The sequence below is a fragment of the Xyrauchen texanus genome, chromosome 6 (assembly GCF_025860055.1).
Source record: "Xyrauchen texanus isolate HMW12.3.18 chromosome 6, RBS_HiC_50CHRs, whole genome shotgun sequence".
NCBI classification, from domain to species: Eukaryota; Metazoa; Chordata; class Actinopteri; order Cypriniformes; family Catostomidae; genus Xyrauchen; species Xyrauchen texanus.
In genome coordinates, this window is record NC_068281.1 from 27,402,059 (window position 1) to 27,418,579 (window position 16,521).

At 39.2% G+C, this 16,521-nt stretch overlaps 1 protein-coding gene across 4 annotated transcripts in view; it reads left to right on the top strand.

Moving 5' to 3' along the window:
- The window catches only part of LOC127644730 (ras-responsive element-binding protein 1-like), a 57,190-nt gene that overhangs the window by 38,050 nt on the left and 2,619 nt on the right, over positions 1 to 16,521 (top strand). The window contains exons 5-13 of one of the 4 annotated variants that reach the window (XM_052128065.1): positions 2,083 to 2,172; positions 3,458 to 3,621; positions 7,946 to 8,090; positions 8,451 to 8,593; positions 9,106 to 9,295; positions 11,350 to 13,921; positions 14,376 to 14,546; positions 14,799 to 15,548; positions 15,787 to 15,821. In XM_052128065.1, the coding sequence (XP_051984025.1) occupies positions 2,083 to 2,172; positions 3,458 to 3,621; positions 7,946 to 8,090; positions 8,451 to 8,593; positions 9,106 to 9,295; positions 11,350 to 13,921; positions 14,376 to 14,546; positions 14,799 to 15,548; positions 15,787 to 15,821 (4,260 nt within the window). Of the gene's footprint in view, positions 1 to 2,082; positions 2,173 to 3,457; positions 3,622 to 7,945; positions 8,091 to 8,450; positions 8,594 to 9,105; positions 9,296 to 11,349; positions 13,922 to 14,375; positions 14,547 to 14,798; positions 15,549 to 15,786; positions 15,856 to 16,521 lie in introns of all 4 variants that reach the window. The other 3 variants (XM_052128066.1, XM_052128064.1, XM_052128063.1) reach the window with 3 other exon arrangements.

Sequence of the window (16,521 nt, forward strand, 5' to 3'; positions counted from 1 at the left end):
TTCGGATTGAGATCTGGGAAGTCAACAACTTGAACTCTTTGTCATGTTCCTTAAACCATTCGTGGACAATTTTTGCAGTGTGGCAGTGTGCATTATCCTACTGAAATAGGCCACTGCCCTCAGGGAATACCGTTGCCATGACTGGATGTATGTGGTTTGTAACAATCTTTATTTTCTTTCAAAGTAACATGAATGCCAGGACCCAATATTTCCCAGAAGAACATTGCCCAGAGCATCACACTGCCTCCGCCAGCCTGCTTTCTTCCCATAGTGCAGGGCTACTCAACTTCGGTCAGGGGCCACAAAGCTGGATCCCTGTACCCTCAAGGGCCACACTCTTAGTTTGTATGATTATATACTGTGTATGTGTGTGTGTGTATGTGTGTATATATATATATATATATATATATATATATATATATATATATACTTTTTCTCACCTTCATGCCATCCTTGATGTGTATAACTTATTTTCTTCTGCTGAAGAGAAATTATGATTATGATGTAAATATCTCGGCTCTGTGGATGAGAGACAGATCAGTATTTAAGTCCTTGGCTTTTTTACTATAAATATCCACTTTTCACTTACAGATGTTAACGTTAAACTAAACAGGCGCCACACTTGACTTCAAGATGTGAAAGTACAAGCAGAGATTTAAAGTAAAAAAATATTTAAATATTGAACTGTTTCTCAACCTCACCTACCATATCAATTCTGAAGAAATGCAGTGGTACTAACCACTGCATATCTGGAGTCTTATGAATTTTTTTGGAGCTTCAAATTTCTGGTCTATTTTAAAAAACTTAATTTGTGTTCTGCAGAAGAAAGAAAGTCATACACATCTGGGATGGCGTTAGGGTGAGGAAATTATCAGAGAATTACATTTTTTGGGGGAACTATCCCTTTTAGTGACTTTTAAACATATGGGGTGTTACTGTTCGTTTTCTGATAGAGCAGTTCTGTTGTCATTGATTGTTAACTAACAAACACCATGAGTATTCAACATCACATACTCCAGAGATGTGTTCAAAAATAAAAGCAAAATTAGCACCAAAAGTCTTTCAGTAACAAAGTCCTTCAGTAACAAGTCATTAAGATTTTGTGCCAAAGTAGATCACAACATCATAACAAATATTATTTATTTATTTATTTATTTGTAATTTGCTCTTGCAGTAGAACTCCTACTCTAATGTGAAACAGCAATGTACAGAACTTGCGTAAATCCTCACAATTCTTAGAGATTTTATAGGCTGCTGATTAATACTGTATATTTCTGATGATGAGATAATAACACGGGCCACCAAAGCTGCGTGTTGAGTAGCGCTGCCATAGTGCTCCCGGCTGTCCAAATGACCTAAAAAAAAACATGATTCATCAGACCAGGCCACCTTCTTCCATTGCTCCATGGTCCAGTTCTGACGCTCACGTACCCATTGTAGGTGGTGGACAGAGGTCAGCATGGGCACTCTGACCGCTCTGCAGCTACGCAAGCATGTGATGCACTGTGTGTTCTGATACCTTTCTATCATGGCCAGCATTAAGTTTTTCAGCAATTTGTGCTACAGTAGCTCTTCTGTGGGATTGGACCAGACGGGCTAGCCTTCGCTCCCTACATGCATCAGTGAGCCTTGAGCACCTATGACCCTGTCGCTGGTTCACTGGTTGTCCTTCCTTGGACCACTTTTTGTAGGTACTAACCACTGCATATCGGGATCACCCCATAAGACCTGCCGTTTTGGAGATGCTCTGACCCAGTCATCTAGCCATCACAATTTGGCCCTTGTCAAAGTCGCTCAGATCCTTACGCTTGCCCATTTTTGCCCTGCTGCTAACACATGCAATTCAAGAACTGACTGTTCACTTGTCACCTAATATATCCCACCCCTTGACAGGTGCCATTGTAATGAGAAAATAAATGTTACGGTATTCATTTCACATATCAGTGGTTTTAATGTTGTGGCTGATATATATTGATGTATGCACACACTGTATAAAGTTCTTCAACATCTATAACAAAAAATAAACAAATTGAGTGACATGAGTAGAGATCTTTGTTTGACTTGTTTTTGTGTCTTCCACAGGAAGTCAAAGAAGAACACTCAAAATTCATTTGCCCTCTGTGTAACAAAAACTGCATGACACAGCACCAACTCACAATGCATATCAGACAGGTACGTGCCCTTACACAAACACACCAACACATCCCTGTACCCCTCTTTACTGAACTGCCAAAATGTTGTTTTAAAGAGATAGTTTACCCAAAATTAAACTTATTTCATCATTTACTCGCCCTCATGCCATCACAGATGTGTATGACTTTCATTGTTCTGCTGAACACAAATAAAAATGTTTAGAATATCTCCGCTCTGTTGGTCCATACAGTGCAAGTGAATGGTGGTTTAATCCATGTCTTTAAAAATTATATGATAGGTGTGGGTAAGAAACATCAGTATTTATGTCCTGTTTTACTTTTAAATGTCCATTTTCACTTTTGCGTCCACATTCTTCTTTTGTTTTTCTTACAAAGCAGGGAAGAGAATATTTAGTAAAATAGTGATCTGTTTCATACCCACACATATCATATTTCTTCTGAACACATGGATTTAACTACTGGAGTCGTATAGATTACTATTATGCTGCCTTTAAGTGCTTTTTGGAGCTTCAAAGTTCATCTTCACTTGCATTGAATGGACCAACATAGCTGACATATTCTCCTAAAAACCTTCACTTGTGTTCTGCAGAAGAAAGTTAGTCCTACACATATGGTATGACATGATGGTGAGTAAATTATGAGAGAATTTTCATTTTTGGGTGAATACTAGAATTCACATATCAACAATTAATCAAACATGGAAGTTTACCAAGCAATACGCTGAGCCAAAAAAAATTATATTCTTTCATTATTTGCTCGTCTTCTGAGATGTAATTTTGTATTCTGTAAATCTGTTCCAATCCAGAATTATGTACTTTTTTATGCAGAACACTAAAGGAATTGTTTTGTGAATAACCAGATCTGTTTGTTACAATGGCAGTTGCATTATTTTTAGAACTATTAAATGAGCTTCTCTCATAGCTGTTGTGAAAGTGCAACAAATTTCATGATTTTACTGAAAATAATGTACATTTTGGGGTGTTTCTCACCAAACCTTATCGTCTTCAGAATACTTGGAATATGACGCATGAGCCACGTGAACTAATTTTAGGTTGCTTAGGGATCCTTTGTAAGCTTTGAAGTTAATCTTTATTAGTTACCATTGAATAGAAGGACCAGGATATTCATTTTTAAAAATTCCTTTTGTGTTCCACATATGAAAGTGAGTTAGACAGGTTTGAAATGTGGTAAGTACATTATGCCGGAGTTTAAATTTTTGGGGTGAACTGTTCCTTTAAAGTCATTAATAGTCTATGTCATAATTTAAACTAAAACTGGAGTTTGTATATTCTTTTCTCCTTCAGCATAATACAGACAGTGGAGGCACTGATCACTCCTGCAGTATCTGCGGGAAGGCTCTGAGCTCGGCCAGCTCTTTGGACCGCCACATGCTGGTACACAGTGGAGAAAGGCCATACAAGTGTGGAATATGTTGCCAGACCTTCACCACCAATGGAAATATGCACAGGTAATTTTTCACCTGAGTAGAACAGTGTTTTGGAGTTTTTGCAGATGTTTAACTGTTGTTTATGTTAATGTCAGACTCAGCATGTCCATACACCAGGGAGTATCCAGTTCCTTGTTTAATTGGTTAGTTGCTTGGAAGTGCTAAATCATCCCCTGAAAAATAAGCCATGCTTCTCCCGCAACCAAAGTATCACCCAACTTTGACATGTTTCAGTGCTTAACTATCCTTATATCCCTATTCCATAAATAATTAGAAGCCTAGAAGCCTTAGAAGCCTTTATTTTGGTCACACATTATACATACATTTTTGCATATATACAGTGAAATGTATTTGTTTTCACATATCCCAGCTGAAATGGGGTCAGAGTGCAAGGCCCCCCTGGAGCAGATAGGATCAAGGGCCTTGCTCAAGGGCCCAACAGTGGCATCTTGGGGATTGAACCCCTGACCTTCTGTTCAGTAACCCCAGAGCATAAAACGGTTATCCACCGCTTGTAGAAGAATAGATTTGTAGAAGAATATCTCAGCTCTGTAGGTCCATAAAATACAAGTGAATGGTGATCAGACCTTTGTAGCTCCAAAAATCACATAAAGGATACATAAATGTGATCGTTATGACTAAATGACTAGACCTAAATTTAAATCCTTTTTTTTTCTCTAAAAATCCTCTTTCACTAATACATCTGAAATTCAAATGTGGTGCCTGTTTAGTTTCACTTTTACATCTGAAAGTGAATGTGAAAGTGGAGATTTAGAGTAAAAAAGGATTTAAATATTGTTCTGTTTCTCACCCACATACTGTATATTATATCGCTTCTGAAGCTATAGATTTAACCACTGAAGTCTTATGGATTACTTTTATGTTTGCTTTATGTGATTTTTGGAGCTAATGTTTACTTGCATTGTGAGGACCTTCAGAGCTTAAATATTTTTCTTACTTTGTTTTCTGCTGAAGAAAATAAGTCATACACAATTGGGATGGCATGAGGGTGAGTAAATGATGAGGGAATTTTTACTTTTGGGTGAACAATCCCTTTAATAAATTAGCCAGGTTTTAGCACTTTTAGGCATTTTAAAGGTGCAGTATGGAATTTCTGGGCCACAAAACAGAATTAAAAAATAATTGGTTGGACAAAAAGGGGGGTATTTACACTTGGTCACTTCATGGGTTTTTGCTGATCGTATAGCTGTCTGATCATGAAAAGACAAAGTATAATGCCCTCAAAGATGGATTCAAGACAGGTATAAAACCTCTCGAGGTGGTTTTGAGATTAATTCCAGATGAAACTCGGCCAAGTGTAAAAGCATCTGGCTGTTAAATCTACATACTCTATGTACCGTAAACTTTACTCCACTCAAACAGCGCTATGTCAGCATGGGGAAAATGTGAAATATGTTACTGAGTATTTGCATAGGGCTCGCCTCGCAGTAAATGCATTGTAGGAGAGACAGAACTTATTTTTTTTTTATTTATTTGATGCAGATCACTGATGAAACTGAAACTAAACACCGACAATAAGTGTAGCTGATGCACATGACACATCTTACCTACAACAAGCACTGAGGGGAAAAATACAAAGTGCACACCCGCAGACACACGCAAGCACTGTTCAAAGTCACTTGGAATCAAATAATCAATCACATTTTTGTTTTGAAAGTGCTACAGTTTTTACACTTTTCAGGGAAATCACCCTGCAAATGCCTAATTATAGTTGCCAGTTATACAATTCATCTTTAAAGAAAAGAGATGAGAAAATATTACTACATCAGTTAGCACGTCTGCTATTTTGTATCTTTTAACTGTAAGATAGGAACAATAAAATCCTTCCAAGCAATGCATTCTTACTACATTTGGTTTTATATGTGTTTTGTATGTTAAAAATATACAAAATATACAGTTGCAACAAAAAATGGAAGTGTTACTGTATGCACAGGCTGTAGGCTGAATTAACAGGAGCTTGTTGGTTTGTGGAGGAGGAGGGCCAGCACAGAGGGAGGGTTGGGAGGGATGAAGGAATGTCTGTACATTGATGTGAGAGGCCTGTTTCTCAAGGCTGACTGATGTTTGCACTAGCCTCTCTCTTTTATATCTCTTATATTTGTATTTTGGCATTGTTCTGTGTCCATACTTTCCTTTAAAATAGTCTTTGTGATTGAGGGTTTGTTGTGTGACTGGACTCTTTTTATTTGTGTTGATGGGATGTGCATAGAGGGCTTCCTTGTGCAGTTGAGACATGCAGGCATTCCAGATGGGGGTGGAAGAAGTTTGTGTGAGGAAGAGAGGGGAAAAAAAGAGAGGGGGTGAGGAGAAGGGGGCTCCAAAATTATTTGGACACTATTGGGACACTTAAGTTCATGTCCGGTTAAAAATGTATGAATGATCATTGCATTGGATAACAAAATATCAAATCAACTGGCATCTGCCAGATGCATCCAACAAATTATGTTAGAGAGTTAGTCAGAATTAACTTAACATTTCTTAACAATTTTTTTACTTTATCTGCTCCCATGATACCCTAGCAGAGTAACCACAGGTCTAGTTTATTGCATTAACTATGGATGATCCATCATGTTTAACAACCAGAAAGTGTCATATATATATATATATAACTCCTTTTTGTTAAACATTTTTAGGGATAGTTAATCAAAATTTGTATTCTATCATTTTCTCAACCTCATGCCATATTATAAGAATATCTCAGCTCTTTGGGTCCTTACAATGCAAGTGAATGGTGACCTGTACTTTGAAGCTCCAAAGATCACATTAAGGCCAAAGTAATCCATATGACAGTGGTTTAACCCATATCAATATGATAGGTGTGGGTGAGAAAAAGATCAATATTTAAGTCCTTTTTTATTAAAAAAAAAACATCATTTCCACATTCTTTCACATTTTGAAAGTGAAAGTGGAGATTTATGGTAAAAGGTCACCATTCTGGTCACCATTCACTTGCATTGTGAGGACCAATAGAGCTGAGATATTATTCAAAAAATCTTTGTGTTCAGCAGAAGACATCCACATCTGGGATGAGGGAATTTTCATTTTTGGGTGAACCGTCCCTTTAAGAAATGTGTTTGTGCTATAGTTCTTTAAAATAAGAATCCCTTGGTTGGATATTTCGAAATATTTTTGGGGCCAAAGTACATCATAGATTTAAGGGTTTGTTTTTACAATTTTAAAACTCAATCTTGTCTGGCAGAACATCAAGCTATTGAGCAATTTTCCCTACACTGCCCTCTGGCACTAATGATGAAGCATTGCAGAAGGAAAAATTAAGTCATTGGTCCTGCATCAACAGGTACAGTAACTTCAACGTGTGATTAAGGGGCATGTGACAAGAAATTGCTAGAATTGGAATTATGATTGCTCAATAACTTTATGATGCAGATACTGTTTCAGTCCAGTTTTCTACTGTGAGTAAGTAAGATGAGAGACATGAGATGTGAGATGGAACAGGATTCAGGCTGTCAGGGTTGGGTCCACATGTGTGTGGCCATCACACTGCCAATCTGCTATAAATATCTATGGCTGCAGTGTAAAACAAAATTCTTACCACTGGGTCTGCTGACTTTTTTCCCTCCCTTCCACTTGACCATACATATACATTCAGTGAATGACCATAAACACTATACACCTCAATACAGTGAAAGCATATAACTACACATTTATTTGTAAAACATATTCACTCTAACATGCTCAGTCACTCTAACAGCTAAGCAACAGCATCAGAGACCTAGTATCTGGTTGAACCTGAAAGGTGGGTGGGGGGTACACATGCTCCAGCATGTTGTAATGTGATTCTCAGTATTTTGCTTGCACATATTACCTCTTACCTCTGAGACAGAATGTCTCCACTGTCCATTTTATTGCATTTCAGCTCAGCCACTTTTCCCTGTCCTTGTTTGTGTGATACACTTCTTAAGTATTGAAGTATTCCAGTAGCCACTGTGCTATAGCATCAAAACAGAGAATATTCAACATAGATTAGGTTAATAAATACATGGAACAGGTTATATAAATGCAAATGTCAGTAAGTGGTCACTTTGCTCATTGCTTAATTAAGCAGGTTAATTTCTCTCATTTTCACTATGGTCATTAATAGGTAGGCCTATAGAGCTTGTTCACTGTAAGATTAGTGTATGAAAAGTGGCATGTCTAACAGTCCAATATAGTCAAATTATTGACCATGAGTGTGCAGAAGCACACAATAATAACTATGTTGGTAAGGTTTGTCAAGATAAACTTTGATGTTTACAAAGCCTTGTCTGAAAGTTTAACTCTAATTAATTTTTTTTTTAAGTTAAAGAGTTATTTATTTCTGCAGGCACATAAAAATTCATGTAAAGGATGCAAATGGTATTTCTACGCCCAGTCTTTCTCCAATAAACAAGCGCCGTCGACTCTCTACTAAGAGAAAGCCTAGTGTGGAGGATGAAGGGGAGCAGGCTGATGAGCCACCAAATAAAAAGGTACATTTCCACCCTTGTTGCTGATTTTAAAAGAACAGTTCACTCAAATTAAAATTCTGTCATCATTTTATCACACTAATGTTGTTTTAAACCTGTGTGACTTTTTGGAAATTCACCTTTTGCGGTCCATGTAAGAATAGAAAGTCATATGGGTTTGGAGCGACATGAGGGTGAGAAAAAAATTATAGAATGTTTATTTTGGGTGAACTATTCCTTTAATGCCTTTTGAAATTAACTGTGCCTGTACTTAAGATATTTGGTAAGGTTGTATGGAGAAGAGTTGCTGTGCCATTATAATATGCAATGCTATGCTATAACATGAAGTTCTTTGTTGCATATTAAACCAAATTGACTATTTAGGAGATGTTGATGCAAAAGGCTGATGAGCCTTGTTCAGTCAAGAGTGAAGAAGAGCTCCTTCATTGCCCCATCTGCTTTAAGACATTCATCTGTAAATATGGTTTAGATACCCACATGGAGACACATCCTGACACTACCCTTAGGTGGGTTTTATGCCTTTTGACTTGCTCTTTTGTAAATTGTTCATTCATACTGATTTCTTGCAGGGATCATTCACTCAAAAAATACAATTCTGTCATCATTTACTCACTCTCGTGTTGTTCCAAACATTTACTGTTTGTTGAATGTAACCCATTTTATCACTGAAGCCACAGATGAGCATAAGCTTTCTTTGGCAAGCCCCGAGGGGATGAATATACAATCAGCACACATATACAGGGCAAAGATTACACAAAATTACCATTGTTTTTGTTAAAGCGGTGTTATTTCACCGATCTCCTTGTGAAAGAGGATGGAATTGAAAAAAAGATGCTATGAGTGAATGGTGACTGATGCTAACATTCTGCCTAATATCTCCTTTTGTGTTCCACATAAGAAAGAAAGTTATATGGGTTTTAAACAACAAGAGTGTGTAAATGATGACATAATTTTAATTTTTGGGTAAACCATCTCTAAGGTACTCTGCAGGAGTTTTAACTGTTTCTTCTAATTCTAGGTGTAACATTTGTTGGATCACCTTTCGCACACACCGCGCTCTTCTTCGCCATAATACCAGCGTTCATAAGCAGCTGCCGACAGACCCCACTGGACGACCCTTTATTCAGAGTAACCCCTCCATCCCATTGGGTTTTGGTGACTTGGCTTTCATTGACTTCAGCTGTGACAAATTTCCCCAAATTGCACAGGTGAATAACTGAATGTGAATATTTTCAATACATCAGCTAAAATAGAACTTAAAAGGAGATAACAAGGATGTACTACAGTCAGGTCCATAAATATTGGGACATCGACACAATTCTAATCTTTTTGGCTCTATACACCACCATAATGGATTTGAAATGAAACGAACAAGATGTGCTTTAACTGCAGACTTTCAGCTTTAATTTGAGGGTATTTACATCCAAATCAGGTGAACGGTGTAGGAATTACAACAGTTTGTATATGTGCCTCCCACTTTTTAAGGGACCAAAAGTAATGGGACAATTGGCTGCTCAGCTGTTCCATGGCCAGGTGTGTGTTATTCCCTCATTATCCCATTTACAAGGAGCAGATAAAAGGTCCAGAGTTCATTTCAAGTGTGCTATTTGCATTTGGAATCTGTTGCTGTCAACTCTCAGAATGAGATCCAAAGAGCTGTCACTATCAGTGAAGCAAGCCATCATTAGGCTGAAAAATCAAAACAAACCCATCAGAGAGATAGCAAAAACATTAGGTGTGGCCAAATCAACTGTTTGGAAAATTCTTAAAAAGAAAGAACGCACCGGTGAGCTCAGCAACACCAAAAGACCCGGAAGACCACGGAAAACAACTGTGGTGGATGACCGAAGAATTCTTTCCCTGGTGAAGAAAACACCCTTCACAACAGTTGGCCAGATCAAGAACACTCTCCAGGAGGTAGGTGTATGTGTGTCAAAGTCAACAATCAAGAGAAGACTTCACCAGAGTGAATACAGAGGGTTCACCACAAGATGTAAACCATTGGTGAGCCTCAAAAACAGGAAGGCCAGATTAGAGTTTGCCAAACAACATCTAAAAAAGCCTTCGCAGTTCTGGAACAACATCCTATGGACAGATGAGACAAAGATCAACTTGTACCAGAGTGATGGGAAGAGAGGAGTATGGAGAAGGAAAGGAACTGCTCATGATCCAAAGCATACCACCTCATCAGTTAAGCATGGTGGTGGTAGTGTCATGGCGTGGGCATGTATGGCTGCCAATGGAACTGGTTCTCTTGTATTTATTGATGATGTGACTGCTGACAAAAGCAGCAGGATGAATTCTGAAGTGTTTCGGGCAATATTATCTGCTCATATTCAGCCAAATGCTTCAGAACACATTGGACGGCGCTTCATAGTACAGATGGACAATGACCCGAAGCATACTGCAAAAGCAACCAAAGAGTTTTTTTAAGGGAAAGAAGTGGAATGTTATGCAATGGCCAAGTCAATCACCTGACCTGAATCCGATTGAGCATGCATTTCACTTGCTGAAGACAAAACTGAAGGGAAAATGCCCCAAGAACAAGCAGGAACTGAAGACAGTTGCAGTAGAGGCCTGCCAGAGCATCACCAGGGATGAAACCCAGCGTCTGGTGATGTCTATGCGTTCCAGACTTCAGGCTGTAATTGACTGCAAAAGGATTTGCAACCAAGTATTAAAAAGTGAAAGTTTGATTTATGATTGTTAATCTGTCCCATTACTTTTGGTCCCTTAAAAAGTGGGAGGCACATATACAAACTGTTCACCTGATTTGGATGTAAATACCCTAAAATTAAAGCTGAAAGTCTGCAGTTAAAGCACATCTTGTTCATTTCATTTCAAATCCATTGTGGTGGTGTATAGAGCCAAAAAGATTAGAATTGTGTCGATGTCCCAATATTTATGGACCTGACAATATATAAATATATATATAATAATAATAGGATGAACATTCTGTCATAATTTCTTCACCATTTTGTTTTTCCAAACCTGTATGACTTTCTTTATTTCCTGGAACACGAAATGAGAGGCAGAACGCTAGCCTCAGTCCCAATTCAATTACATTGCAACTTTGTTCCATACAAAGGCTAACATTGTGTCTAATATCTTGTGTTCCACAGAAGAAAGAAAGTCAAGAGAAGGTTTGGAACAACATTCATTCATTTTTGAGTGAACTATCTCTTTAATTACTTTTCCAAATACAATTGATTTGTTTGAGGCATGACAGGAAGATAAGTTTAATTTGTTTTTATTTATTCAGGTCTGGTGTGAGACTAACTTGCGACGAAGTGCTAGCAAGTTCCATAGATTTGTCTGTGAGGCCTGCAACAAGGCCTTCCCTCTTCAGCAGTCTCTGGATCTTCACAAATCCTCCCATAAAAGCAGTGCAAACACCAACACTGAACCTCAGGAACAAAACACAAATGCTGTTATAGATGCCCCCAAAGTAAAATCCCATTCCTTGGATTCAAAGGAGGTCAATGAACCAGTACGACAAGATGATACTACCAATTTCGATGAGAAGAACAGTTTCATGGAGTATCTGGGTCTTCAACACTTTTCCATGGCCAAGCGAGAGAGATCTATAGAGGAAATCCAGCAAGAGACTTTAGACAGCATCCGTTTCATTCGTATTGAGCCACCTTCAACAAATCTACCTCAAGAAGCCAGCAATAGTCTCGGTCTCTCGATTTTAGACACTGTCTCTCTTCAAAGCATGAACAAGAACACTGCCCTCAACCTCCTTTCACTACAACCCCTTCAAGGTGTTGTCAGCAGCGGTATGTTTGTCCCAATAAGTGGTGAAGCTGTGGTGGAGATGACTGACATTGAACAAATCCTTAAAATTTCTGCCATTGTGCCTCCTCAGATGTCTTTGCTTCCCAAAGGTCAGGCCAGTCCTATACTGGTGGACCCCAAACAGATTTCCTCCCTGAAACCGAAGACCTTAATCACTCCTCGATCCAGCATGGGTGCCTCCACACCGCCTCCACCTGTCATGAACGCCCAGCAGGCCTCTTCGGGCAACATCAGTCCAAGCCTTCCACCCCAGATGGGTCAACAGCTGAGAACTTCCAGACAATCTTCAGCATCCTCTTCTTCCTCAACCTCATCTCACACGAAATGGGAGACTACTCATCTGGGGCAAGATGTCATAGGAAGCACGATTATCTCATATGACAAAGCAACTGGAAATATCAAGAAAGAGGAGTTTGACGGTAAGGACAAGGAATTGAGAGTTTTGAGCAAGAAGACCACCAAGAGAGAGTACCCTTGTCGGTTCTGCAAAGAAGTCTTTTCCTTCTTAGGGGGCCTCCAGGCTCATATGCGTCATCATCTGGGAGCTTCACCATATCAGTGCACCATTTGCAGCTATGCAGCTCCAGACAAAGCAACACTGATTCGGCATCTCAGAAAACATAGTGGTGAACGCCCATTCATTTGTCGCCTCTGTCACTACCCTTTCACTGTAAAGGCCAACTGTGAGCGCCATTTACGCAAGAAACACATGAAGAACACGCGCAAAGAGATCGAGAAGAACATTGAGTATGTAACAACCTCCTCTACTGTAAGTAGTGTATTTGGCGGTGCTAAACTAGACCTACTAGATAGTGCTGGTACTTGTAACGCATCTTGTCGTTATTGTGGGGAGGACCTTAAGAACTACCGAGCCCTTCAGATTCATCTGCGAACACACAATGGGTGTCAAAGGAAGCCGTTTGAGTGTCGGCAGTGTGGTGTGGCGTTCCTTGCTAAAAGGAACTGCATTCACCATTTGCTGAAGCAGCACCCGGAGGTTCCAGAAAGGGAAATTGAAGAGCACATCAAAAGTCTTCTACCTGTTGAAGGATATGCCACTGCTCAGGCCAACCCTCCAACCTCAAATTGGCTGGTTAATAGCACTGTTCCTCAGAATGTAGGCCCTTTCTCTGGAACAGTTAACCAAAACCAGCCCTTGGATTTCTCTTGCAAATCTAAAATAATTATAGGCTCAGATGTTAAGCTGGAAGAAACTGCATCCCCTCTGCTTAATAATTGCTCTATGGAGCCAATTGATCTCTCTATGCGTAAGGATCTGGAGAAAAAGAGAATAATGAAAGGACTTGCATCCCATAATCATCAAGTTGTTAAGAAAGAACAGTCCTCCCCAAGCACAGAAACTACTCCTGGACTTCTTGCTACTCTCCCTGTCCCCATTTCTAGTCTGGCCTCAGCTCTATCCAGTGACCTACCCAAGCCTTTTACACACCTGAAGCCACTGCTACCAAAACCATCTTCTGAAATGCAACCACTGGCCTCCATTGCTCAGATTATCTCCTCTGTCTCAGCTACTCCAGTGCTGATTGAAACAGGAATGGATGCTAAGAACAGTGTTAGTGCTATGGTTTTCAATACATTAAATGACAAGAAGTGCACCGTCATTCCAGATTCCACTCCAAATGGTTCATCTCCTGATAACTCAAAGAGGAGAGGCAAGAAGAGACTATTTCAGGAAGAGATCTGTGATCCAAAATCTGCAACAGGCAGTGGCATAGACCTGGATTCAAGTGGAGAGTTCCCCAGTGTGGAGAAAATGCTAGCCACTACTGATACAAATAAATTTAGCCCCTACTTGCAAACCAGTCAGATGGAGCCAGTGAAGGAGGAGAAAGAGAAGCAGTCCATCAGTGAGGAGGTGAAGGAAGGTGGAGAGGACAAGCCAAAGAAATCTCTGCAAAACAAAGGAAAGAAAAATGCCTATTCCAATTCAGTGCAGAAAATGACATGTCCTTACTGCCCACGTCTGTTCCCCTGGGCCAGCTCATTGCAAAGGCATATGCTAACCCATACAGGTGAGACACTTTACAGTCCATAAATTGTGACCATTTATACCATATAACACTTATTCACTTCACTCTACACTCAATACAGTGAGGTAAATTCCATTCTTAGAAAAGTAGAATATGTCGAATGTGTTAAACATAGTAAAGACATTGTTCAGGATTTAGCCTTCGACCAGCTCAGACTCTAAATAGATCTCTATAAACTATTCACATAGGACTGCAAAAAGAGTGAACAAATATTATTTAGGTAGGGATACCTAGGCTGAACACATTTAAGAGAATTTAGATTACCATTGCATGATGAAATCAAGATGAAAGTGTTCAAAAGCTTGCCATTTTTTCCCCCCACAATTTTACAGTATATGTTTTTCATGGTCGGTATTGTAACATTACACATTTAAAAGTATGTTATATTGATTCTCACATCAGATTGTAATAGTTCTAAGTTAATTTATTTTTACAGGCCAGAAGCCATACCCTTGTCCGCAGTGTGAGTCTTTCTTCTCCACCAAGTCAAACTGTGAACGCCACCTGCTCCGCAAACATGGAACGTCTAATCGAGGACTTCAACAGAGTGGGTCTCGACCCAGACCTAAGGCTGATGAAGGATCACAAGGAAGCACAGGTACCTATGGTCAGTACAATTATGTTAATTCATGTGTGTTAATGTGCTAAAGATCACTAAACATTTGTATCCAAAAACCTTTTGATTTAACTCTTAATATGAGGGGTTAATGGCACTTCAATGCTGGTCTATAATTTAGTTTTTCAACACCACAAACCATGCCACATTTATATATTGAACATTGTTGCATCATTGGTTGTGTAAACATTAAAACAGTGCAATTTGTATTTTGCTTAAATTAACCATTACTTGTCTTTGTAGAGAGTATGTCTGACACTGACTCTCTTTTCACTGGAGACATTATGGATCTGTGCTCTATCAACTCCAAAAGGGAGGAGAACTCTTCGTCCCCAGAACAAGCACCAGAACAAACTGGACAATCAGCCACTGAACAAACAGATAGCACCAGAGATACAAATCAAAAACAGAAAATAGAAAATGATGACGACACTCAAAGCAACAAAAGTCTCGATATGAACCTCGCTAGCAAGCTTGTAGAATTCAAACTTTCTGGAGGGGATCAGCACCAGCGTAAATCAGCTGAAACTGTTGCAGAACCAGTCGGTGTGCCAGAGGAGTTCCCCCACACCTGTGCTACCTGCAAGAAGACCTTTCGTCATGCAGCCACTCTCAGCCGGCACCAGAAAACTCATGTTCATGAGTTGCAGCCACAAGATGGAGGAAAGAAGGGAAGACGTCATCCTACTGAATCCAACCAAACCAAAATCACAGCACCTACAAAAGAGATGGAGCAAGAGACAAAGTTAGAAGCTGTTGAAAAAGAGGAGAACAGCAGCTTTGTGGAAAGTGGTACAGAGGAGGAGAAGGAGAAAGACAGGGAAGAGATGAGTGATGATGAGGAAGAGGGTGGTTCCTCAGAGCATAGAGCTTTGGAAGAGGAGAGTGACTCAGCTGGAGGCAAAACTGACAAGAGAAAGAAGATCTGTGCTGTGTGCAGCAAACGCTTTTGGAGCCTGCAAGACTTGACCAGACATATGCGGTCACATACAGGTAAGCACAGATTTTACATTTGGAACTCCTGGATGTTATTATTTACTATACCCAGTTTACTGAAATGAAAGTTCTGTCATCATTCACTCATATGACTCTCCCTCTTCTGTGGAACACAGAAGTGAATGTTAGCCTCAGTCAATATTCACTTTCATTGCATGGAAGAAAAACAAAATGCATTGAATGTGAATGGTGAATGAGGCTAAAATTCTTCCTAACGTCTTTTTTTGTGTTCCAGGGAAGAAAGTCAAACGGGTTTGGAACGAGATGAGGGTGAATAAATGATGACAGAATTTAATTTATTTTGGTGAATTATCCCTTTAAAGAAATAGTTCACTCAAAAATTATAATTTTCTCATAATTTACACATATGTAATCTCAAAATCTTATTACTTTCATTCTTCAGTGGAACACAAACAAATATATTTTTATGGAAATGTGATGTCTGTTTGTCCATGCAATGCAAGTGAATGGTGACCAAATTTTCATGCTCCAAAAAGGACATAAAGGCAATCCATACAACTCCAGTGGTTTAATCCATGTCCTCTGAAGCAATCGAATGGACTCCTTTTTCACAGTACATTTTGCCATTGCAGTCTCTAGGCATGAACATAATTACAAGCTCAATTACACTTCCTAGTGCTTGACACATGCATTATCGAGTGTAATCGAGCTTGAAATCCTGATTGTCAGAGAGACTGCTGTCAAGATTTCTTTTTATTTTGTTTATTTTTTTCTTCTCACTTAAAATCGACAGGACCACTTCAGAAGACATGGATTAAACCACTGGTGTTTTATGGATTACTTTATGCTGCATTTATGTCCTTTGTGGCGCTTAAAGTTTGGTCACCATACACTTGCCTTGCATGGACAAACAGACATAATTTCTTAATTAACATATCTTCATTTCTGTTCTGCTGAAGAAAGAAAATCAGACTGGTTTGAGACAGCATAAGGTTGAGTAAAAGATGAG